Genomic DNA, 24,188 nt, shown 5'->3' with positions numbered 1-24,188 from the left:
AATAGAAATTGACTATAACTTGACATGGGGGAGTAGGAGTACTATTCTTTTTAAACAATTTTATTTCAAATGTTTTTTAGGCCATGTTCGAAATGTTTATAAAAGTCCATGTGGTGCATCACAACTGAATAACTAGTGAATTATTTATTTTTATTATAGAAAATTAACAAAATCAACGGGCCTTAACGAGCCATTTGAAATTAAATTAGTCATAGATTATCATGCTAATCGTATGTTGTCTTCTTCTAATTGTTGTTATCTATTGTTTTGTTTGAATCATTAATTCAATTTGGAGCACAAAAAGCAACACTCTAAAGAAATAGTATATTGTAGGTGACTATAGCAGCACAGCATTACCTACCTAAAAAATCGCAGGATGTCGGAGCTAAGAAATGTGGTAGGTTTCGACACAAGAGTAATTGGGATATGATTTAAGTAGTTATTCATGTTTGAATTTGAAGGCCAATGGGGCCAAAATTAACACTACCATATTTATTGCCAGATGTGAAAGTCAATCAATTAAGATCAACTTAACAATGCGAATTACTACTCTTTAGGATGCGAAATCATATAATCATCCGAATTCTGTAAATTAAACCATAACTTTACTATATAATTCACAATTAGATCATGAATGAGATCGACGGAGTTGGTAGTGGAGCCGAAGTTAGTTTTTTCTGACATGGACAAAAAGCTAGTTCTTCACAACATTATACTTAAACCTGAACCCACATTAATTTCATTATTTAATCAATTTTAGGATTTTGTTTTTTCATCATGTCTAAATTTCAAGGCTTTGCTATTTGGGGTTTACAAAACTAGTTTTAATTCATGACTCCAGTTAGCAACTCACCGTTGTGTCGAAGTCGGATTGGGTTTGCAACTCCAGAACTAGGCTTAGCGTTTGGACTTTCCCTTAGGATAACTGCGAATTGTGATGTAGTATAGTTTTAAGATAATATGCAAGCAGACAGATATATTTATATAACCACACATTAATTTTACAAATATATTATTACATACTTATAACAGTGCCTTCATGGATATCCTAACGAAGAAAATGTTTTACAAACATAAAAATTATAAGTTTTTTTCATGTACAAAAGTAAATGAAAGAAAAAACAATCAAGATAACACGATGTGCTCATATGCCTTATATGACATTTAATGACACAATTGATGGGGTACGGACTAAACAAGCCCAACAGCAGTGACGGCCCATCGGCCCAAAGCCAAGAGTATCAGTTCGGCATTACCAAAGAGTTCGGCCCCAGCCTACAGCTCGGTAAAAGCCGACCAGTCAAGCTCTACTCTCAGATCGGCTAAAGCTGCTCGGCAATAGTTCAGCAGTTCGGTCTCAGTATTCGACCGAACTGGAAGATAGTCAACTCATGCAGGATAGTGGACCAAGTACAGAGATAGTGGACTCATGCAGGATCTCATGCAAGATAGTGGACCCATGCAGGATCTCCATGACCTCCACGACATCCACAACCATCATTAGTGGTGATGCAAGCCACGATCTTAGTTCAATGTATAAATAGAACTTAGATCAGATAGAAAAGGGTTAAGTTCTAAAGAAGTTCTCTAGAGATCAAATATCAAATAGCAAGTCTGTATTGTAAGCTGTAGAAAACAGATCAAGCAATACAACTCTGCCCTCTTTTCTTCCCGTGGACGTAGATTTACCTCAGTAAATCGAACCACGTAAATCTCTGTGTCGTGATCTGTATTTTCCAGCATTCATCACCATCAAAAATTCGCCCAACCATCACTGGCGCCGTCTGTGGGAAACAGAGAATCAAATTTGTGATAAAGCGAATTTTTGACCCTTTTTCCACCCAAAAAAAAAAAAAATGCATACCAGATCACATAACACCCATAATACCGTTCGTGATAACCGTGAGGAAGCTAGTCCAGCTCGCAGGTCTGAAAAACGGCCTCGGGAGACATCTACCTCCGGTTCTCACGAAGAAGGAACAAGCCACTCCAGGAGAGATCGCACCGAGTCTTCCCAGCAGCCCGATTTAAATGAAGCTGTCAAGCTGTTCTTGGCCGAGAAGCAGGAGGAGTTCTTAACCTTCCTGCAGAAGAGCCAACAGCCGGAGAAGACAACGGCGGATTCTCCCTCCTCATCCAGACATGAAAGTCACTACCGCAGTAGTGACGTGTCTTCCAGGAGAAAGAATCCTCAACCCCGACATATTCCTGTTCCTCCTCGGTACCGGAACCACAGGAGAACTCCATCTCCTCCGTACCGAAGAGATGTCGGGTTCGCCATGTACGGAGCATTAAAGACTCCGTTCTCGGACGATATCACCCGAACTCCTTTGCCGCGGAACTACCGGACACCGTCAATGACTTATGACGGGCTAGTGGATCCTCATGACTTCTTGGGATGCTATCAATATAATATGGCGAACCAGGGTCTCAATGAGGTCCATATGTGCAAGCTGTTCCCCGAGCTGCTCATCGGGAACGCCAGAAGGTGGTTCGACAGCCTTCCTCAAGGCAGCATTAGATCCTACCGAGATCTAATGGATGCTTTCCACAGGAGGTTCTTTCAGAAAGCGGAAGCCCGAATTACTTCGGCTCAGCTGCTTTCTATACGTCAAGGTCGCGACGAAAAGATCAGCGACTTCCTGACGAGATTCCATAAGGAATGCCTACAAGTAGATAATCTCAATGATCTACTTGTCATTTCGGCATTCCAAAATGGAATCCTGCCCGGAGCTCTCTACAGAAAGCTCGTGGAGTGCGGTCCGCAAACAGCTCAAGAAATGTGGGACATTGCGGACCAGTTTTCCCGTGCGGATGAGGCAGACCGTCGAAAACGGTCTTTAGACAGCTCATCCCGAGAAGAGAAAAAGAAGCCCGATCAAAGCGGCCAGGTGCTTCCTCGCCGAACTCCTTTTGAAAGAATTCAAAGGGCACCGGTACAAGGCAGATTGGGGCCACGTCTCAATCCTGAGAAGCCGCCCGCTCAGTTCGTACCATTAAACAAGTCAAGAGCGGAAATTTTCGAACTACATTCCGATATGTTCGAAAAACCAAAGCGGATGACGAAATCAGCCGCGCGGCGACCTCAGGATCAATATTGCTCCTTCCATCAAGCCCACGGTCACGATACCGAGGAGTGCCGAAATTTGGCTGCAGGTATTGATGTTCTTGTGAAAACAGGAACGTTAAAAAAATACCAAAGCAAGCAGCCGAAAAAGAACAAAAGGCAGAGAGGTGCGAACTGCAATCCTCAGGATCCGAAAAGGCATGAGGATCCCGAAGACGACGACGAGCCGCAATATGATGGAGTAATCCAGACTATTGATGCTCTCCCTGCCGGGAAGACTAAGTCGTCCCTAAAAGCAGAACGCAGAGGTTCCAATCAAGAGGAGCCAACACATAAAAGGCTGAAGAAAGACGAAGTGATTACATTTTCAGATGCCGATCCCGTCCCAGCCATCTCTCCTCACCAAGACGCTATTGTCATTCAAGCCGGAGTGGCAAACAAACTGATCCACAGAGTATTTGTGGATACAGGAGCGTCAGTCAGCATTCTTTTTAAAGAATGTTTCGATAAAATGGAAGTGGATCCAGCTCGGCTCAGTCCGGCTCCACTTCCTCTGAAAAGTTTCGCCCAGGAGGACACCCGCCCTGAAGGTATTATCAGCCTTCCGATCACGGTGGGAAAAGCGCCTACAAGCTCCAATACGATGATCGAGTTCTTTGTGGTGAAAGCTCGGTCCCCGTACAACATCATCCTGGGGAGAGACTGGCTCAACACAGTTCGGGCCGTTTGCTCTACTTATCACCTCACCATCAAGATCCCCACTAAAGGTGGGATAGCGGTCATCCGAGGTGATCAAAAGAGAGCAAAAGAATGTCTACAGATTGCGCTTAAAAGTGCCGAGCAATCAGTTCGGCACCATCAAGCATAGCAATCACAGCAACCGGAGTCAGAGGCAAGCGAGATGACCGAAGTCACTTCAGAGCCGAACTCAATGACCGTTCAGTTATACGAAGATGATCCATCCAGAACGGTCAAGATCGGCTTCGCAGGAACGCCTCTACTCCGGGAAAAGACCATTCAGCTCCTCAAGGAGTACAAAGATGTCTTTGCATGGTCTCCGTTGGACATGACCGGAGTGCCCCCCGAGGTAATCACTCATCGGTTAAATATTGATCCTTCAATCCGGCCAGTAAAACAGAAGCAAAGACTCTTTGCGGCAGAAAGAAGCCAAGTCATCCATGACGAAGTCCGCCAATTACTAAAAGCGGATGTACTATTCGAGGTGAAATATCCTTCTTGGGTGGCCAATCCTGTGATGATCAAGAAAAAAGAAGGACGATGGCGGATGTGCATAGATTTTACCGATCTAAACAAGCACTGTCCTAAAGATTGCTATCCCCTTCCGAATATAGATAAAAAAGTAGAAGCTTTGATCGGCTTCGAAATTTTCTGTTTTCTTGATTTATACAAAGGATATCACCAAGTGTTGATGGATGAGAGTGACGCTCCGAAAACAGCTTTCATTACCGATTTCGGCATTTTCGCTTATAAAAAGATGCCATTCGGTTTAAAGAATGCCGGAGCCACTTATCAAAGGATGGTAGACAAGCTTTTTCGGCACCTAATCGGAAAACATGTTGAAGTGTATGTCGACGACATAGTTGTCAAAAGCAAAAGCACTTCGGAGTACGAAGACAACCTCAAATCCACTCTCGACGTGCTCCGAAAAGCCAACCTCAAACTCAACCCCCAAAAATGTACCTTTTTGGTAGATTCGGGAAAATTTCTGGGTTGTTGGGTTTCAAAGGACGGACTCAAGGCAAATCCCTCAAAAGTTCAAGTTATTCAGAACATGGCGATGCCGAAGTCCATACACGATGTGCAAAGACTAACTGGATGTCTAGCCGCATTGAATAGATTCCTTTCCCAAGCAGCCGAAAAGCAACTGCCGTTCTTCAAAGTGTTAAAAAAGGCACCAAAGTTTGAGTGGGGAGCCGAGCAGAAAAAGGCTTTTGACGAGCTCAAAAGTTATTTAGCCGAGCTTCCAATTCTCTCTGCTCCAACAGATGCCGAAGTGATTTTCTTATACTTAGCGGCATCCGATCAAACCATTAGCGCGGTGCTTGTACGAGAAGAAGGCCTAAAGCAGTTTCCCATCTACTTTACAAGCCGAGCATTAAGAGGTCCAGAAACAAGGTATCAACCTCTGGAAAAAATTGCTCTGGCGTTAGTAAATGCAGCAAGGAGACTGCGGCCATACTTCTATGCTCACAAGGTATGCGTCTTAACCGATCTGCCTCTTCGGCAAGTTTTGACCAAGCCAGAAGCATCAGGCAGAATCGCCAAATGGGCCATAGAGCTGGGAGAACACTCAATCGAGTACCTACCTCGAAAAGCCATCAAGGGACAAGCCTTGGCAGATTTTCTTGCAGAGGCCAAGTTCGATCAAGCAATCCCTGTCATTGCCGAACAGAAAAATTCTGCCAATGCCGAACTAGCACAGCCCTTGGAATCCGAAGAAGAGCCGCCGGACTGCTGGAGCGGATTCGTAGATGGAGCTTCGAATAAAACGGGAAGTGGAGCTGGTATTCTGCTTATCGCTCCCGATGGACACGAGGTAACCTATTCACTTCGGTTCTCATTCCCAACCACTAATAACGAAGCCGAATACGAAGCCCTCCTTGCCGGACTCCAGCTAGCGCAAAGTCTATGTATCAAGTCTCTCAAAATCCATTGTGATTCACAAGTCATAGTGAATCACATGTTGGGTACAAGTGAAGCCCGTGATGAGAGGATGAGGAAATATTTAGACAAAGCGCAAAGCATTAGCCGAAGTTTCTCTTATTTTCGGATAATCCGCATTCCCAGAGCAGAAAACAGCCGAGCAGATGCTTTAAGTAAGTTAGCCGCATGTCCAAGCTCAAAGGTGGAGGAATTGATGCATCGAAGCATTGATGAAGCTGAGGTACATTCAGTAACCAGCTCGCCGAACTGGATGACGCCGATCTTACAGTATCTAGGTCAAGGACAACTGCCCGAGGGTAAGAGAGAAGCTCGGAAAATCACATGCCGAGCACTTCGGTACGAACTTCATGAAGGAGTCTTATACAGAAAGTCCTACCTTCAGCCGTTATTACGATGTATAGGGCCAGAAGAGACGGACTACATCCTCAGAGAAGTTCATGAAGGATCGTGCGGCAGCCACATCGGAGCTAGAGCTTTAGCTAAAAAAGTTCTAAGATGGGGATATTATTGGCCAACCTTGGTACAAGAAGCAGTGCAGCTCGTCAAGACATGCCCGAAGTGCCAAATCCATGCAAATATCCCAAGGATGCCGCAGACCGATCTATCCACTATGCAAAGCCCTTGGCCTTTTATGCAATGGGGTATAGACATAGTAGGACCACTACCACAAGCTCCTCGGCAAATAAAATTCCTAATCGTTGCCGTGGACTACTTTACGAAGTGGGTGGAAGCTGAACCATTAGCTACGATAACGAGCTCGAAGGCATTGGATTTCGTCTGGAAGAACATAGTGTGCCGATTTGGCATACCCCACATCCTCATCTCGGATAACGGGACTCAGTTCACCGACAAGACGTTCAAGAATTGGTGCCAAGAGCTGAATATTCAACAGCGGTTCACTTCGGTCTCTCATCCACAAGCAAACGGACAAACGGAGGTAACAAATCGTATCCTGGTGAAAGGGTTAAAAGCTCGGTTAGAACAAGCCAAAGGACAATGGGTAGAAAATCTCCCTCAAGTCCTATGGTCCTACCGAACTACACCCACAACCTCCAACGGTGAAACTCCGTACAGTCTTGTGTACGGCACTGAAGCCGTGATTCCGGTGGAGATCGGCATACCCAGTCCCCGAACTCTAAATTTCTCAGCAGAAATGAATGACGACGGACTGAGAGCCGAGCTAGATCTTGCCGAAGAAAGAAGAGAATTGGCATGCATAAAAGCAGCCAAGTACAAGGAGCAAGTAGCCCGGTATTACAACCAAAGGGTGAAGAAGCTGCAATTTCAAGTGGGAGATCTCGTCTTGAGAAACAACGAAGTAAGCCGAGCAGAAAAGCTGGGCAAGCTCAAACCCACATGGGAAGGTCCGTATCGGGTGTCAGAAGTCCTCGGCAAAGGGTCTTACAAATTGGCTCACATGTCAGGAGAACAGGTACCCCGAACATGGCACATTTCCAACCTCAGGAAGTTCCATTTGTAAGAGACAGTCCGGTCAGTCAGTCTTGAGTCCTGTTCGGTCAATGTGCTTTCTTTGGTTTGCTTGGTCTTTGTTTGTCTCTGTGCGTTTTGTCTGTGTGTTTTGTCTGTCTCTGTGCGTGTCGTCTCTTACAAATGTTACTGAGGTATCTTGTTCTTCGAAGGCTGATCCCCTTCTTAGAACATATACAAGCCAACGATTGTGAGTCAAAGCTTCTAAAGAGGATACAAGACCACAATTCAGCTTAAACAAGCAGTTCGTCTGAAACGAACTGCAATAAGCTAACGATTGTGAAGTCCAAGCTTCTAAAGAGGATACAAGACCACAATTCAGCTTAAGAATCAAGCACTTCGTCTGAAACGAACTGCAACAAAAGTCCGATTCACGCGATAAAACTTGCCTGAATTAGGACAAGGGAAAGTCCGATCCACGCGATAAAACTCGCCGAATTAGGACAAGGGAAAGTCCGATCCCCAAATTAGGACAACGGAAAGTCCGATCCAAGCGATAAAACTCGCCAAATTAGGACACAAGCTTAGTCCGGTCAAAGATGTTTATTTCATCAGACCAAAGACGAGTCCGGTCAAAGATGTTTATTTCATCAGACCAAAGACGAGTCCGGTCAAAGATGTTTATTTCATTAGACCAAAGACGAGTCCGGTCAAAGATGTTTATTTCATCAGACCAAAGACGAGTCCGGTCAAAGAAGTTTATTTCATAAGACCAAGGACCAAGTCCGGTCAAAGAAGTTTACTTCATAAGACCGAGGACAAGTACGATGAAATTTTTTCGCTAAGCTGTAAATACACAGTGTTAGAAGCGAAAACAAAATTTCATTTTTCAAATCTTGTTCGGCACACAACTCCGCTACCCTACGAGATGGCGTTACGCTATTACAAAGGACTATTCTACTGTCCAGAGTTGCTAAAGTTGAGCCATCTATTCACAAAATCCTCGTGAAGCTGAGTTCGGGCGTTCCAGGCAGCTGCAGAATAAGCAGGTCGACGAGATGCTCTAATCGACCTGCCACCTCTTCTCTGAGCCCGGGAAGCCCTAGCACCTCGGCGGCGAAGAGTCTCTTCACGAAGCATTTGTTGATCTTGCTCACTCATAATCACAGCTCCTCTACGAACTTCAGTCCGTCCTTGTCTTGACGTTTCCGGCTGTTCCTGAGTTCGTTACTGACTTGGAGTAAGGTTTTGAGCAAGTGAATCAGGGGTTTGAGCTGGAGTGTGACCATCTGTTGACGGGAAATGCCTAAGGAATCTCTCGATTGAGGGACGCCGGGAAAGAATGATGTCGTACCGAGAAGCCCAGCGCCGCAATGATTTCACGACTTGTTGGCAAGCCGAGCTCTCCAGCGCATTGTTCCTCCGGAGTACATGATATTCCTCCCACAGTTCGTCAACTCGTTCCTGAACTTCAGAGATGGTCATTCCCCCACGCCTGCAGATGAAATCCTCATACGCAGTCCTCTCAGCGACGACAGTGTTCAGCTCGGCCTCCAGATCCTTCTTTTCGGACTCTAAGTCCTTATTATCGGCCTCCAGCTTCATTGAACGAGCCAAGAGTTCGTCATTCTTCATCTGGTCAGCTATAGCTCTTTTCTCAGCTTCGTCTAAAGCCGAAGAGTACAGCCGCTTCCAGTGAAGTACCTCCAGCTCCTTGAGAGTTAAGAATACAAAGCAGCTACGTCAGTTCGGCATTTCAGCTTACCGAGCAGGTAGTAAACCACAACAGGAGTAAGAGAGTACGAAAGGCTATACGAAGACACAAGAGCAGAAAGAAGATTTTTTTTCATTCATAAGAAAAAAAATTTTCTACACAAGGGCTTCAAGGCCGTTTTACAAGAAGGAAGAAACTAAACTAAGAGAAGGAAGATGAAATCATACTCCGCTAGCTTCGTCTCCGCCTTCTCGGTGAGGTTCAGCTTCCTTCTCCTTGTCTGCTTCAGCTTCAGCCTCGGCCTCCCTGCTCTCCCCAGCCTGCTCGGCGCCACCGTAGCCGATCTGCTGCGCCTCCTGCTCGGCCTGCTCATCGCCGGTCTGCCGCTCATGCTGCTCGGTCTCACCCTCTCCATGGAAAATTGGAGCGGGTGAAACTGACCCTATGGAGGCAAAGATAGCCTCCATGTTCTCATCGCGGTCAGCTCGGCAACTACGAACTTGGTCTGCAGAAAGCAGGACCGAGGACGAAGCAAGCTCCTCAAGCACCGGCAGACTCTGAAGCCGAGCTGCTATCTCTCGGCCGTACAGCGGCAGGATGACTTCGGGACCCTGCTCGGCTTTATCGGTCATCAGTTTCAGCAGATCACCGACAAAGGCTGAAAATTGGTTGCTCAGAAAGAGTTTCTCCGCGAAAGCACGGAGAACCTCCCCTTGGGCAACCACGGCAGCAACATCCCTCCGTTTCGTCTGCTCTCGCTGGATGACGAGCTGGTTTTTGGCAAACTGAGCTTCATCCTGGGCCGAAATCCTAGCAGCTCTGGCCTTCTCAAAGTTGGCCTCAGCCTGTTCGGCCCGATGACAAGCAGCCGCCAACTTCCTCTGCATCTCAGCATAGTCATTGGACGCTTTGGAGAGTTCGACGGCGACGAGCTTGGAGAGCATATCGTTCCTCTGAAAATGGATAAAGAAAAAAGTCAAACAAAGGGGCCACAAAAAATACAGGAAAAAAGCAAGGCCAGAAAATCAAGAAGAGAATTCACCTCGGCGAAGTCCGTGGGCCATAAAAACGGCTCACAGATATGTTCCGAAGGAGGCGCCAAGACCACGTCTTTCTCTGGCGCTCTCGGGGGCTTCTGGGCCTTCCCCTTCCCCTTTGCCGAAGTCGACTCCGGCTTCTTCGGATCCGAAGAGGTTTTTTGCCTCTTCGGAGTCCTCTCGGCATCAGACGCCGAGCTGGTGGTTTTCGGCCTCTCCGGCTCCTTGGACTCCGAAGATTTGCGGCTCAGCTTATTCAATATGTTCACTACCGAAAAACAAGGAAACAAGGTTAGTTTTCGCCGCTAAAGCAGTAAGGCATAAAAAAGAAATCCTCACCCTCAGTCTCTTCGTCCGAAGACGAGATATTGAACACGAGGTCGCCCTTGACGAGCTCAGTTTCCGAGTATTGTTTCCTAATCATAGGAATCTTATTGAGCTCGCCCTCGAGCTCGGCCAACGGTTCTAACCGAGGATGGGGAATCACGGACTTCGGCCCTCTCCAAGGAAAGCCCGGAGCTGAAGTCCTATTATAAAAAAAGAAACGGTTTTGCCATTTCGGCCACTTGGTTTTGCAGAAGGCCCTAAAAGGCTGTAAGGGGATCAAGTAAAACCAAGATCCCTTCCTTTTAAACTGGAAAAAATTAAGGATTGCCCGCAGAGACAGATCCTTATCTAGCCTACGGAGTTCGGCAGCAAAAGCCGACAAGTGCCTCCAAGAATTCGGAGTCACCTGACCTAAAGGGAGTTGAAAAAAATCAAGAAGCTCTACAAAAGGTGGGGGAAGAGGGAAACGAAGCCCGCATTCTAAGCAGGCTTCGTAAACGGTGGCATAACCCTCCGGCGGGTCGTTAGCCCTATGATCATCGTCGGGAACCACCGCCTTCCCCCCGGGAAGAAGATATTTTTCGTGTAGAGATATCACGGTGTCCTTACTCAAGACGCTGTGAAAGTATTCTACAGTCTTCTCCCCGGACTCTTTCCGGCTAGAAGACCCCTTGCCCCCTTTCCTACCGCTACCTAACTCAGAAGAAGAAGAAGAAGACATGGTTCTTACTCTTTGCAAAATCTGAAGAAATTCTGAAGAAATTCTTGAAAGCGGAAGGAAATTTTTACGCAAAAGAGACAGAGTGCAGAAGAAGCAATAGCAAGAGTATTCAAAGGATGAAGAAAGGGCGTATTTATCAGATTCGGAGAAGATTTCAAAATCATCGCACCGTTTCGAATCCCACCTTTTCAGGATTCAACGGCCGGATTTTACTGTCGCATTTAATGCGGTCACGCGCAAGGCACGTCCCCTGACGTCAGCCTCCCCCGTACCTTTATCCAGAATGCCGAAGTGACTCGCTTCGCCGAAGTGATTCACTTCGCCTTTCGGGGGGGGTAGTGATGGGGTACGGACTAAACAAGCCCAACAGCAGTGACGGCCCATCGGCCCAAAGCCAAGAGTATCAGTTCGGCATTACCAAAGAGTTCGGCCCCAGCCTACAGCTCGGTAAAAGCCGACCAGTCAAGCTCTACTCTCAGATCGGCTAAAGCTGCTCGGCAATAGTTCAGCAGTTCGGTCTCAGTATTCGACCGAACTGAAAGATAGTCAACTCATGCAGGATAGTGGACCAAGTACAGAGATAGTGGACTCATGCAGGATCTCATGCAAGATAGTGGACCCATGCAGGATCTCCATGACCTCCACGACATCCACAACCATCATTAGTGGTGATGCAAGCCACGATCTTAGTTCAATGTATAAATAGAACTTAGATCAGATAGAAAAGGGTTAAGTTCTAAAGAAGTTCTCTAGAGATCAAATATCAAATAGCAAGTCTGTATTGTAAGCTGTAGAAAACAGATCAAGCAATACAACTCTGCCCTCTTTTCTTCCCGTGGACGTAGATTTACCTCAGTAAATCGAACCACGTAAATCTCTGTGTCGTGATCTGTATTTTCCAGCATTCATCACCATCAAAAATTCGCCCAACCATCAACAATCAAATGAAAGACAAGAATGATTATATAATCATGCCAATATGAATTGTGTTGCATATACATATACTTATGATGACTATACATATATACATTATTGAATGCGACCACATAATTCTTAAAACAAGCCCTAAGTAAGAGGGCGAAGAAAGTAGAACAACGATAACAAGAAAGAGATATAAATTGACCTTATACAAAATTACAAGTATGAGAAAACGAAGGGATAAAATAAGACAAATAGGATTAACAAATATGAAAAGAAAAAAACCTTTTCAAAAATGAAGGAAAAAAAGACAATGAAGGAAAAATAAGGATCTATTTGCTACGCGAAATTAGAATTGAATCGAAATTAAAATTCAATAGAATTGAATTTGCATAAATTATATACTAGTAGTTCGTTTGAGTGTGCATGTATAGTGTTTGTTTGTGCAAGTGTGTGTTGTGTGTAAAAGTGCCAAATTTTATAAAGTACACATTATTTAGAATTTCAACTATCCACTTTTAATATGAAATTTAAATTGTAGAATTGAAATGAATTGAAATTGGAATTCAATTCTAAATTTAAATATTTTTACACTACCAATCTTCATTTCTAATTTTACAAGTCCAATTCCATGATACGAAACAATCTAAAGGAATTAATAAATGAACATACTACCAATTACCATCCAACTTTTCATTTTTTTAATTATAAAAGTATTCAATATAATGGTTGTGTGCGAGAGTTTGGTGTGTCGTTTGAGTTCAATTATAAATGAATTGTTCCAAACTAGAAATAGAAAAAAGAAAGAAAGAGGAAGACATCAATCATATTATAGGAATTGACGAATGTACCCCTAGGCGAAGCTAGAAAAATTTGTCAAGATTTTTGTTTTAAGCAAAGCAAAGCAAAGAAAAAAAGCACCCTCAACTTCATCGTCCATACTCCATTCAACACTTGGAACTCCATTTCTCTCTCTCTCTAGAAATGGAGTACTCCTATTAATAGCTGGGACTGGGAGAGAAACAAAAGAGTCTCATCATAATTCATTGACGCAGCACAGGCATGGCCTTTGAGCAGCAGGACCACCACCACCTCTCCCAAGATATGCCCCTCCACTACTCCGACCACCCCTCCGCCACCTCCACCTGGCTCAACCACCACCACTGGCTCCCCACCCACAGCCAACCCAGCCCCACCGCCACCAGCGATCACAGCGGAGGAGGAGGAGGAGACAAGAGCAACTCCAACTCCAACGCCAACACCAACTGGGAGAGGGAGAAGTGCAAGGCAGACATCCTCTCCCACCCCCTCTACGATCAGCTTCTGTCGGCGCACGTCTCCTGCCTCCGGATTGCTACTCCCGTCGACCAGCTCCCCAGAATCGACGCCCAGCTCGCCCTTTCCCAGCAGGTCGTCGCCAAATACTCCGTCCTCGGCCACTCCCATCACCCTCTCGATGACAAAGACCTCGACAATTTCATGGTAATTGAATCAATTTGTTCCATCTCAAATTTACACATGCCCTCCCTCAAGTCTGTTTTCAGAATCAATTATTATCAGATAATTCAATTCATCTTCTATAGTCAACTCTGAAGAATTGGAATTTGTTGGTTAGGTTTTGGGATGGTTTCAATCCTTAATTAGCTTGAATAACATAGGCGTTGTCGATGAAGTCGTCGTAAAATGAGGATTGGAGAGAATAGTTTAGGGGAATAGTATCATTCAATTTTCAGCACCTCGATCTGATGATATTTGTGGAAGTAGTGATTCCTAAAGGAATATAGCTGGAGTTCCAACTCTTGTAATGTGTGTAGGTATATCTGTTTGTCACATCAAACTCGGAATCTCTTACTATCTCTACTCTAATTATTGGAACTCTATATTTTAGTGCTTTTGAGAATCTTATTCTTGATGTAGCTCCACTTGTGACATGCTCTGCAATCTGCATGCTTCTATATGGCTTCTCCACTCAATGAAGAAAACTCTTTCAACTACAGCTTAGGAGATGGAAGGGTCCATTTTGTCTAATTTCATCTGTGTTGACAATTGACATTGATTTGACTAAAATTGGAGTAATACTCATTCATACTTTGGTCATTGGCATTCAAAATTGTTTTGGTGATAAATATTGGTGGCCCTAAGATGTGCTTTTGAAGCCCTCCAAAGTTTAACGAACTAACTCCAGCTGAGATGTTCCAAAATGTTATCATTATATTTGGGAGAAGTGGAAATCATAGTATTATCAATTAGTATGATGTTGCAGAATCCCTATTTCTTAAAATTTAACTTTTTGCAGACACATTATGTTCTATTGCTATCCTCCTTTAAAGAACAACTGCAGCAACATGTCCGAGTTCATGCCATGGAAGCAGTCATGGCATGTTGGGAGCTTGAGCAATCTCTGCAAAGCCTGACAGGTTATCATCTGATTCCATGTTTCCAATTCTAGTTTAAAATTGCAACCATTTTCAGTTTATGATCTGGTTTTCATACCCAAAACTCCAAATCTTAGTCACAGACCATCTTTCTTCGTTCAGTCATTTCCAAAAATTTGTGGATGACTAGAAATTACTCCATTATCAGTTCAAGGGAGTATGGTTTTAAAACTACACTCACTTCAATTTTCAAAATTCTTGTGCAGGGCAGACCCATTTCCCTGATTTTTTTTTTCATGTAGAATTATTGTGTTATGCTTTTTGCTCCGTGCTTGATCTTTTATATTTTTAAAGTCATTCTTTTGGTTGGTTTCCTGCTTTGGAGGATACGCAGCTTAGTTGTAGAAGTATCATTTCCTCCCAATTCTGCTGAATCTTCCTGCTTAGCTCGCTGATAATTGAATTTGGCATAAATGTTATTCATTATTCATCTTGATTTGCACCCACCTTCCTGTTAGATGTGTATCTTTATACGCGTGGAATTACCTTATTGGTTTTCGAAGTGACAAAGGACTAAAGTAAGTAGCAGGTCTCCTATATAGACCTATATCACATAAGTGACAACTCAATACTCCCTCCGTCCACGAAAGATTTCCCACGTTGTGGATAACATGACTAATAAAATAGTTGGTAGTGTGAGGGAAGTAAGGGTCCAACTCTAAGTACGTGGTGATATTGTGAGTTGTGTGGATCCTATTACTATAAATGGAAAGTGACAATATTTTGTGGACGGATTGAAAAGGAAATTGTGGCAATTATTCTTGGACGGATGGAGTAGTTGGATTAACTTGAATGCTATTGAAGTGAAAAGATCAAACTTTCTGAAGACTGTTACTGAATTCCAGCTGTTGATATGAAACCACTATTTGATTCTCTTCTATTTGTTGCCCAATTACAAGCTAAAGTTAAATTTCTATATAACCCTTTCCTGTTCTGTTAGAGCATCATACATGGCAGATGCTACTTTATTGACTTTGTCTAAATCATTCTTCACATTTCCCTTTGCACCGTCATGAATCAGACCTGAACTTTTTGAATTAATGTATTGGGTATATTCGCTACAGGTGTAGCACCAGGAGAAGGTTCAGGAGCAACCATGTCTGATGATGATGAGGACCAGGCCGATAGTGAGACCAACTTATTTGATGAAAGCCTCGATGGAGGAGACAATATGGGATTTGGTCCTCTGGTACCAAGTGAAACCGAGAGATCTTTGATGGAACGTGTGAGGCAAGAGTTAAAGCACGAGCTCAAACAGGTGAACATAAATCTTCAAACACACTGCTTCTCCCTTGAGCCCTGCCCTGTTTTGAGTTTAAATTTATCTTTTTCTAAAAAAAGAGAAGTTTGAATTAATCTTAAGAAGATGAGCTTTCACTTTCTAGGATTATAAGGAGAAGATTGTGGATATCAGAGAAGAAATACTACGAAAAAGAAGAGCAGGAAAACTGCCTGGTGATACCACGTCAGTATTGAAAGCATGGTGGCAGTCACATTCTAAATGGCCGTATCCTACAGTAAGCTCTTCTGGACCTCAAACAACTTCTTTGTGTCGAACTGATCCTTTATTCGTCTCAACTCTTGATATCATATAATATGCTCTGCCAGGAGGAAGACAAGGCGAGGCTGGTGCAGGAAACTGGTTTGCAACTAAAGCAGATAAACAACTGGTTCATCAATCAACGGAAAAGGAATTGGCACAGCAACCCCTCTTCTTCATCTACTCCAAAAAGCAAACGAAAGAGGTAAAGTTAGTCTCCCGTTTTCCCAGGTCTGAAACTTTTACACATCCAGCTGCTTGATTCTTCGATCATACAGTGGCACAGGTGCTAAACCTACTAATGAGCGATTCTCGTGAAGAAGCTACAGACAGATATATTCTTGGTCTTGTTGATCAGAAGCCACCCCCACATCAATAGCTATGCACAGTGAAGAACGGGAGAGGGGAACTACTGCTGTAGCTGTATCGTGGTATTTTTTGGCATCGGACGAGAGGCCGAATCCCATAATGGATTATATATTGCTTGAAACCAATATGAATTATAGGCTTCTATATCATCTGTGGTGTTAAATACCTAGTCTATACGAGTAGAATCCTTGCAAACGTTTTGTCTTGTTATTTGTTTTGTATGATTTCCCACGACTCAGTCATTCTCTGTTTTTTGTTTATAAAATGTTGTGGTGCTTATTAGTTATTAGTATAAGTTCGTTTCGATCATTTTCTTGAATCGCAAAACATAAAATGAAGTTTAGGATTAATATAAAGTTTCCAGTTTCCACATAATAAACTATTCTTCAAAATTTGAAGTTTTCATTAAAATTGATAAACACCATTTGGGCCGATAAATCCAGCAGCCCACGTATATGAAGAATATGGCCCATTTAATGGAGTTACCGAAACGCCGTCGTTCAGCTCAAACCTAGAGTTAAAAGCCCTAACGGCTAGTTTCCAACTTTACATTCAAAAACTCTTTCAGCAAAAAATTACCAGAAACAAAACCACTTCTTCCTGTCTCAAAATAGAAAGTAAAAATCAGATTGTGAAAATTCCATAAATCCGAGCAGCTTCGATCTCAATAGAGTTAGAACGAAAATCCCACAAAATTATTTACAAGAAAAATGGTGTACACATACACTCCCACCTACTACACCTCATTGCAAGACTCCATCACTTCGATTTGCAAGACAATCCTCCCCTTCTCCTTGAAGAAGAGGCCGCATCCGGCCATCGCGGCGGCCGAGCAACGCCTGTCCAAGCAGCAGTCAGATAATCTCAAGTGGCAGCAGGATTCATTCCACCAGATACTCAACTTGATAGGACTTTCTAAAGAAGGCATTGTTCCTGCAAATGAGGTCTCTGCTTTTAGAACACACCTTCTCGACACCCTCGTTGCCTCGCCAGCTGATCACGAGCCGCCATCGATCTTGAGGGATAAGTTGATCTTCTTACAGGTCAGTCATTTACCTGCTTTCTGATGGATTTGCTAATCACAATTATGATTTAACTAGGTTAGTAATTTGTGAGTTCTTAGCTGAGATTATGCAATTTGGAGGTGGGCTTAAAGATGAAATCTTGATTTCACATTGTTACTATAGATGTCTCAAATTAGAGAAGATATGAGGAAGAAATCATGTTGTTGATATGGATTTTGTCCTAATAGGAGTTGCTCTATGCAAAATGCATATCAGAAGAAGAGTATCATGCATCAAAGAGGCCTTTGCTGCAGAGGCTTGCAGTTCAAGGAGCTGAGATCGAGGCACGGGCTGTGATAGTTGGGGTGCTGCACAAGGAGACTACAAATGACGAATGGTCCGAAATAGATCTCAAGGATGACAAAGGCTCTGCCAATCAACCAGTTATCTCAGCTTCTAAAGGAGGCTTGAGAGTGAAAAGAATGAAAGGAGTTGCATCAGTTTTAGGTCTTGCATCTTTGGATAAACATGGGAAGTTGAAGGAGAACGGCGCAGTTAATGCAGGCTGCAGCAGTAGATCGGACGAGAGAGGAGATGGTTTTAAGTCTATTCTCATGGAGGAGAGCTCGCCATCGCCGGTGATTGATGAGAGGAAGAGGAGTGTTAGTGGCAAGGTGAAGAAGGCGACGTTGAGGGCCGCCCTTCAGAGAGAGGAAGAGGGAAGCGATAGCTGTGACCTACACGAGGCTGAGGGCAAAGAGAAAGTGAAACTGGGGAAGAGGGTGTGGGGATTTGATGGATTGAAGAAATGGAGGAGGAATGAACCCAAGCACAAAATAGCTCAGTTTTCATCCGTGGATGAGGAAGAAGGTTATGGCGGGAAACTCGTTCCGAATCCAGTCGGAGAGGGACCAGACACTAGGCAGATCAAGAAAAAGTTGCATCCGAATGGGGCGCCAGCTGATTTCTTCGTGGATAAGGTCTGTGATTTATACACCATTTCTGTAGAAAATGTAGGCGATGCTGAGCTTGTTTGCTTGAGAATGTGGTTGTAGGTTGTAGCAAAGAATATAAAGAAGCAGCTATCGCGAATCAGAAGAGACACAGACGCTCATCTAACGTAAGAATCCCACTCTCAGAATCGATACACCATTGTTGTTTGTTGTCTTAACAAGCATTTTGTCTATTCTAGTATGCTCAGAGATGATGAAATTGAAGCCATCTCAACGAGGCTTCCTGCCGACAAGGCGGACTTGAACAAGTTATTTCCCAAGTAAGGCTATCTAGTTTCATTTTTTCAGCTAATGAGAAGCGTCTTTATAGTTCAATTCTTTTCTGGATGATTCAGATCATGGTGTGATCAACATGGCGAAGTGGTTTTAGCCGTGGTGAGGAAAGAATTCAAGGAGCACATGAGAGAGATGGGAAATCAACGACACAACAAAATTGATGAGGAGAATTCACATCCAAATCTTAAATATTAGCAGTAGCAGCATCAATATGTAGACATAGCTGAAATACCTTAATCAGCCCAGAAATGTCACTTCTTGTAGAATGTGGATGCTACGTTCCATTCTTTGGATTTCGATTTATATGCACTCTCACCAAATCTATTATACACAACAACTTAACAAACCATAGAGAATAGAAAATGAAGCGAAATTGCAAAATGGTTAGATCTCATATGATTTCAGTACAAGGATCGCGCGTCTTACCACAAACGGTGCAACTAGACAATGGTCGTCTTGGCTAAACGACACCATCCTAGTACAAAGATCACACAATCTACTATTTAATATACAGGACTGGGAAACTGTGACTCCCAGTGTAAGAACGAAAAAATTTAGTACAAGCACTAACATAGGATGCTCAACTCATATTTCGATTAATTGAGGTATCCTAATATAAAGGCTGTTAAGAGCACAAGATTTTGCTATTGGGTCAGCAATGATCCCAGAGTATAAATGGAAAATAGTTCCATCAAGATGCATGGTCTTCAAGACCCATCTTCTCAAACAAATATGTACAAAACTAACCACCTCAAACGAATCTTAGCCCTCTGTGGAACCCAAACTCACATCTCCCCTGCAGAGTGGGCACACACTGGTGCACCAGAGATGAATCAGGCATTACAGTTGAAAAATGCAGCGACACACAGAAAACAGGAAACGACAGGATAAAAACAGGTGAATATGTCCACACTCTGTAATAATCACATACCCGTGTATTTCTTTAAGCCATTTGTCCACACAGGACGCATGATACTCATGATGGCATGGCAGAACTCGTATTTTGTCTCCTTCCTCATACTCAGCCAGGCATATATTACACCTGCATAGCAATTTCATCATACACAAGAACAATCAGAAGCAAAGCTCATATCAACGAAAATAACCATTTGTCATGTCGGCCTAGAACATACTATCTGGACACTCTACAAATAAGGCCATTCTCTAATTCTTCACATGAGTTTTGACTTTTGACCCCATTAGTTATGGTTCCTGCATTCTGAAATCTATTACTTTATAACTGCAGTAGTATCTATCCAACTTTAAACTGTATTACAAGTGGGGTGAGTGCAATGATTCATTTTAGGAAAGCTATTCCATTGGAGTCTAATATAAATAAGAGTGATATGTGTGGTTATATATCCAAATTTAGGATTCTTCCCGTTACCATATAGTCTCGGCTAAATTTGAACGATAAAATGAAAGGAGAATGAGAATGTACTTGGATGTTTAATTTACAGTTTTAGCATTCTCAACTAAAGATACAATAGATGAAAACCAAATATCTCTCCATCTTGTGAAAGAAAACACCAAAGGCTAGGTATTTCATTCTTTTAGCTTTTCAACTCTCTCTATCATATTATGAGCATAGTAATAATTTTCCATTCATAAATTGATAAGGAATTATTAAGAAAGAAACAAGCCACCCAGTTCTAGAAAATTTTCCATTTCTACATTAGAGGAACATTGCAAAAGGCAGGACAAAACTTACTGTGATACATCGTCTGCACATTCCAATTTTTCTGACTTCCCATGTGTCTTTACCAGAAAAGAATCAACAACTGATTCTGGAGCAGGAACTGAGGTCACTGACAAGGAAAGCGACAGCGACAGCGGCTGTTGATGAATTTGATCAAGTACCTGTTTGACAAAGTAACCATTGTGATGTCAATTAATACTTATGATAAATCAGAATGATGTGAACCAAATAAGGATATACACATCAATTGAGCCCTGTTGCTTTTTGTAACATCTTAAACATAAGTTTTTACTAACATGTTTGCATAAAAAACAGTCTAGAAAATTCGGGAAACATACAACATAAACTAATCAACTGGATCAGTTATTTCAGATCAATATAGCTATGCCTGATTTCAATTGGAGGCTTAGGTGCAGAGAATGTGGTAGTTCATTAAATTTGCAATATGAGACGGTCTATTTATCATCCTTTAACATGGCTGATTGGCTTCCAACTCCATCTATCCAATGTCACATAATCAACAATTCCCTCTGCTTACACATGTATAAATATTTATGCACCATAAGAGCATGCATACAAGTTTGAAGATTATAAGAACGATGACGAAGATTACCTCAAATAATGCTTCAGCCAGCATAACTATGCGAGAAATGCCAGTGCGTGGACCAGATTCCTCAGCTAATGAATTGGACTGGCACAAGCATGAACCATCAGCATGTACTCGTCGAGGACAAGCTGGGGGTGGATAATCAGTTGAATCAAGAGGACCACCAAGTCTATCCCAGAGCTGTACAGAAAATTAATTTATAACTGGCCTACTCACATACTGAACCAAAAGACATTATGATATTCTCAGAGGCCCCACATGAACAGGAACGACACATTGATCCTGAAGTTTTCTAAGAACTGGAAACAAAATGAATGAACAAAAAGATACGATAAAAGAAGAATAAATCGATAAACCACCCATCGCTCAGTATATTTTCAAATTATCCCCAAAAATGCAAATTTACGAAAGAGTTGTATGTGTACCTCATGTCTGGGCATCAAATGTTGATCATTACTGCCTGGAGATCTACTTCTATGAGAACCTAAATCTCCTAAAAACTCATCATCACTAAATCCACCACTAAAATCAAGGAGCTGTCTGTCAGGAAATCTCAAATGATCAGAGCCAGCAGACGAAAACAAATATGTTCTGGAATTTGTACGCCTCCTAGAACCGCGCCTTGAAAACGCATCCCAAAATAATCTTCTGTTATTCCTTCTAGCCTCATGGCTGTTTATTTCAGCAGAATTAGCAGTCAAAGTATCTGATGTACTCACCACGTCAACATGATGTGGATTCTCATCTTGTCTATTTTGTTCCCTTTCTGATACCAGAAAATCCAAATCTGAAGGTGCTGCTTCCTGAGGAATATTGCCTCTCGATAAATGGAATTCCAAAGGTGAATCAGAAACAAAAGAAGAGTCAAAGTTTGAATTAGAGTAATCTATTTCCCCAGAGACATTATTTTCAACTGAAACTTCACCCTGAAAAGATTCTCTAAGAACATCACAATACACTCTGCTTGTGTTATCGAACCCTTGACCAGTTTGAGATGCATCACCTTTCAGGTTGCAATATATGCCATTGATATGATCAACACTGGACATTTCATTTCCAGACAAAAAAATAGAAGATGGTTGACCTCCATATGAACTACAAGCAGTTCCATCACATCTTGAGGTGCCTGTGGACTGATGAGAAGGAACCAACTCCCTACTTTCATGGAGCCATTTCCCTCTATCACTAGTATCATCATGGCTTGAACCAACTTCAAGAATAGAATTATCATATGCACCCAAAAGTCTTCTAGATGAGACCACACTTTCACTTTTGACGCTGATCAGGTCGTCTCCCTTTCCCTCTGACAAATCAGAATTTCTTCTTGGCACTTTCAACTTCTTTCTACGATCATGTTCTGCTGAATTTACCACAAATTCAGCTGGATAATCTTCCATCTACAGAAAAAAAATGGCCAGCCATATAATTAACACCTAATATACCCCCCTCCTGTCAATAGATGCATAAAAAAACATTAAGTGAAGAAACAAGCTATACGCATTCCCCAATAGAATATGAAAGAACAAAACGTTAAATGACCATTTAACTGAAGCTCCGAAGAGATTATCATACTAACAAGTAGCTCATTCTTGGATACCAGAACCAAATCCGGTTGAAAACGGACAAATGTTGCTTACCAGAACTTGCATAGTCCTGATAATAAATATAATGATCCTAATACAAGTTTAATCATTTAAAATGAATGGATTTCCAGTGCATTAATTGACATAATGAATTTCTAATTGTTCAAACACCTTTATATCAACCATTGGTGCTTTTATTGGAGACACATAAAAACTTTAGTAGCGTTCGTTGATCATCAATCTTGTTCGAATTTGAATATTCTAAAATCCACAATTTCTGGTTTTCTAGCTTTAGACACCACGCAGATAAAAGGTAAACTAAATGATCCATGTTAACATTTTCTAATCAGAATCCTTGAAAAAGGGCTTTCCCCCAATTGTAAATTTAATTTAACCTTATACAACTACATTTCAGGTGTGAGGGCAATTGAAGGAAACACAGATAGTAAAAAAGGGGTAAATCTAAATTCAATCAGCGTCCTTTTGGAATTCACATTTCATACCACGGTGGGCGAGGATGAGGATGCGCCGCAGATGAGAAGTGAGGAGATAGAGCGCCTGATGGTGGGGCGAGGGAATTTCCGGGGGGCGGGGCGAGAGTGGGAGGCCGAGCACGTTCGGCTGATGCCCGATCCCATCTGGTGATGATGATTCTTCTCCGTTTCTGTTCCTCTCCAACAAAAGAAAAGAAAAGGCGAGTGTGTTGCATGCATGATCATTCATGCGTAAAATGCATGCAACACAAGATAGCGAGCTATAAAGGAAATCGTTGGAAGTTGGGAGTTAAATAGGAGTTAGTTGCTGTGTAACTAACTCAAGCCAGCTGGCAATCACCAAGTGAGATATGACGTGTTGCAGCCAATGAGAGTCGAGCACGTGGATGTTAGTTAGTTAAGTGAGCTAAGATGAAGAGTATAAGTAGAGGAGATGCTTATTTCTTTCGGTTATGTTGAGTATAGTGTTGAATTGTAAATCGGAGCTTAGATCGTGGATCTAGTTCCTCCTCTTCGTTTGATTGTTCTATCGTGTAAACTTCTTGTCGATTCAATAATACGATCTCAATTGTTCATTCAAGAGTTGTTTTGCGTATTATCGCTGAGTTCGGCAATGCCGAACTAAGAGAGGAAGATCGAGAAGAAGTCACTGAGTTCGGCAGTGACGATCTAAGATAAGGAGACCGCGAAGACGTCGCTGAGTTCGGCAGTGACGAGACCGCGAAGAAGTCGCTGAGTTCGGCAGTGGCGAACTAAAATAAGGAGACCGCGAAGAAGTCGCTGAGTTCGAAGTCACTGAGTTCGGCAGTGACGAGCTAAGATAGGGAAGCTACGAGCTCGGATCGTAACAAGTGGTAGCCAGAGCAGTCGATCTCCGGAAACTGGAACGGTGACGAGAGGCGCCGAAATGGAGAAGAAAATGGCGGAATTGATGGATCAGAAGTTAAGTGAACGTGATCAAGTCATTCATGAGCAGGAAATCCAAATTTTGGAATTGAGGCAAGCAATAGCTACGATTAATTTGCAGAATCAGAAAAACAACGCAGCAATGGATAATGGTGAAGGAAGTAGCGAAGGAAAATCAGATTGGGGAAGATCTACTCGATATGAGTTTCCTAAATTTGATGGTGAAGGATTTGAAGGTTGGGTGATGAGAGCTGAGTATTTTTTTCAAGTAGCAAGGGTACCAGAGGCGGAGAAAGTAAAGGTAGCAGCAATTCATATGGAAGGAAAAGCTCTCCAATGGCATAGAGGATTTTTGACTCTACATG

General features: G+C 42.7%; 3 protein-coding genes across 4 annotated transcripts; 2 read left to right on the top strand and 1 right to left on the bottom strand.

Moving 5' to 3' along the window:
- Positions 1 to 12,803: 12,803 nt before the first annotated feature.
- LOC121749555 (homeobox protein knotted-1-like LET12) lies at positions 12,804 to 16,530 on the top strand. Its single transcript, XM_042144122.1, has 6 exons — positions 12,804 to 13,379; positions 14,194 to 14,314; positions 15,397 to 15,590; positions 15,718 to 15,849; positions 15,941 to 16,077; positions 16,151 to 16,530. The coding sequence occupies exons 1-6, from the start codon at positions 12,960 to 12,962 to the stop codon at positions 16,188 to 16,190; spliced, it is 1,044 nt and encodes a 347-aa protein (XP_042000056.1). The 5' UTR covers positions 12,804 to 12,959; the 3' UTR covers positions 16,191 to 16,530.
- Positions 16,531 to 16,815: 285 nt separating this feature from the next.
- On the top strand, positions 16,816 to 18,843 carry LOC121747155. The gene is made up of 5 exons (XM_042141149.1): positions 16,816 to 17,284; positions 17,494 to 18,225; positions 18,301 to 18,365; positions 18,438 to 18,518; positions 18,594 to 18,843. The coding sequence occupies exons 1-5, from the start codon at positions 16,952 to 16,954 to the stop codon at positions 18,727 to 18,729; spliced, it is 1,347 nt and encodes a 448-aa protein (XP_041997083.1). The 5' UTR covers positions 16,816 to 16,951; the 3' UTR covers positions 18,730 to 18,843.
- A 111-nt stretch (positions 18,844 to 18,954) lies between these two features.
- LOC121748280 lies at positions 18,955 to 23,142 on the bottom strand. 2 transcript variants are annotated; one of them, XM_042142524.1, is made up of 6 exons: positions 22,927 to 23,142; positions 21,266 to 22,237; positions 20,847 to 21,020; positions 20,246 to 20,394; positions 19,466 to 19,576; positions 18,955 to 19,348 (listed from the first exon to the last, which is right to left on the bottom strand). In XM_042142524.1, exons 1-6 carry the CDS (start codon positions 23,140 to 23,142, stop codon positions 19,297 to 19,299), a joined length of 1,674 nt encoding a protein of 557 aa, XP_041998458.1. In that variant the 3' UTR covers positions 18,955 to 19,296. The 2 variants fall into 2 exon arrangements, with proteins under 2 accessions (XP_041998458.1, XP_041998459.1); XM_042142525.1 differs by having other exon boundaries at positions 21,266 to 22,289; positions 22,927 to 23,105.
- Between the last annotated feature and the right edge of the window lie 1,046 nt (positions 23,143 to 24,188).

Source organism: Salvia splendens, chromosome 9, assembly GCF_004379255.2.
Source record: "Salvia splendens isolate huo1 chromosome 9, SspV2, whole genome shotgun sequence".
Taxonomy (NCBI): domain Eukaryota; kingdom Viridiplantae; phylum Streptophyta; class Magnoliopsida; order Lamiales; family Lamiaceae; genus Salvia; species Salvia splendens.
This window is presented reverse-complemented; position numbering and strand designations above follow the sequence as displayed.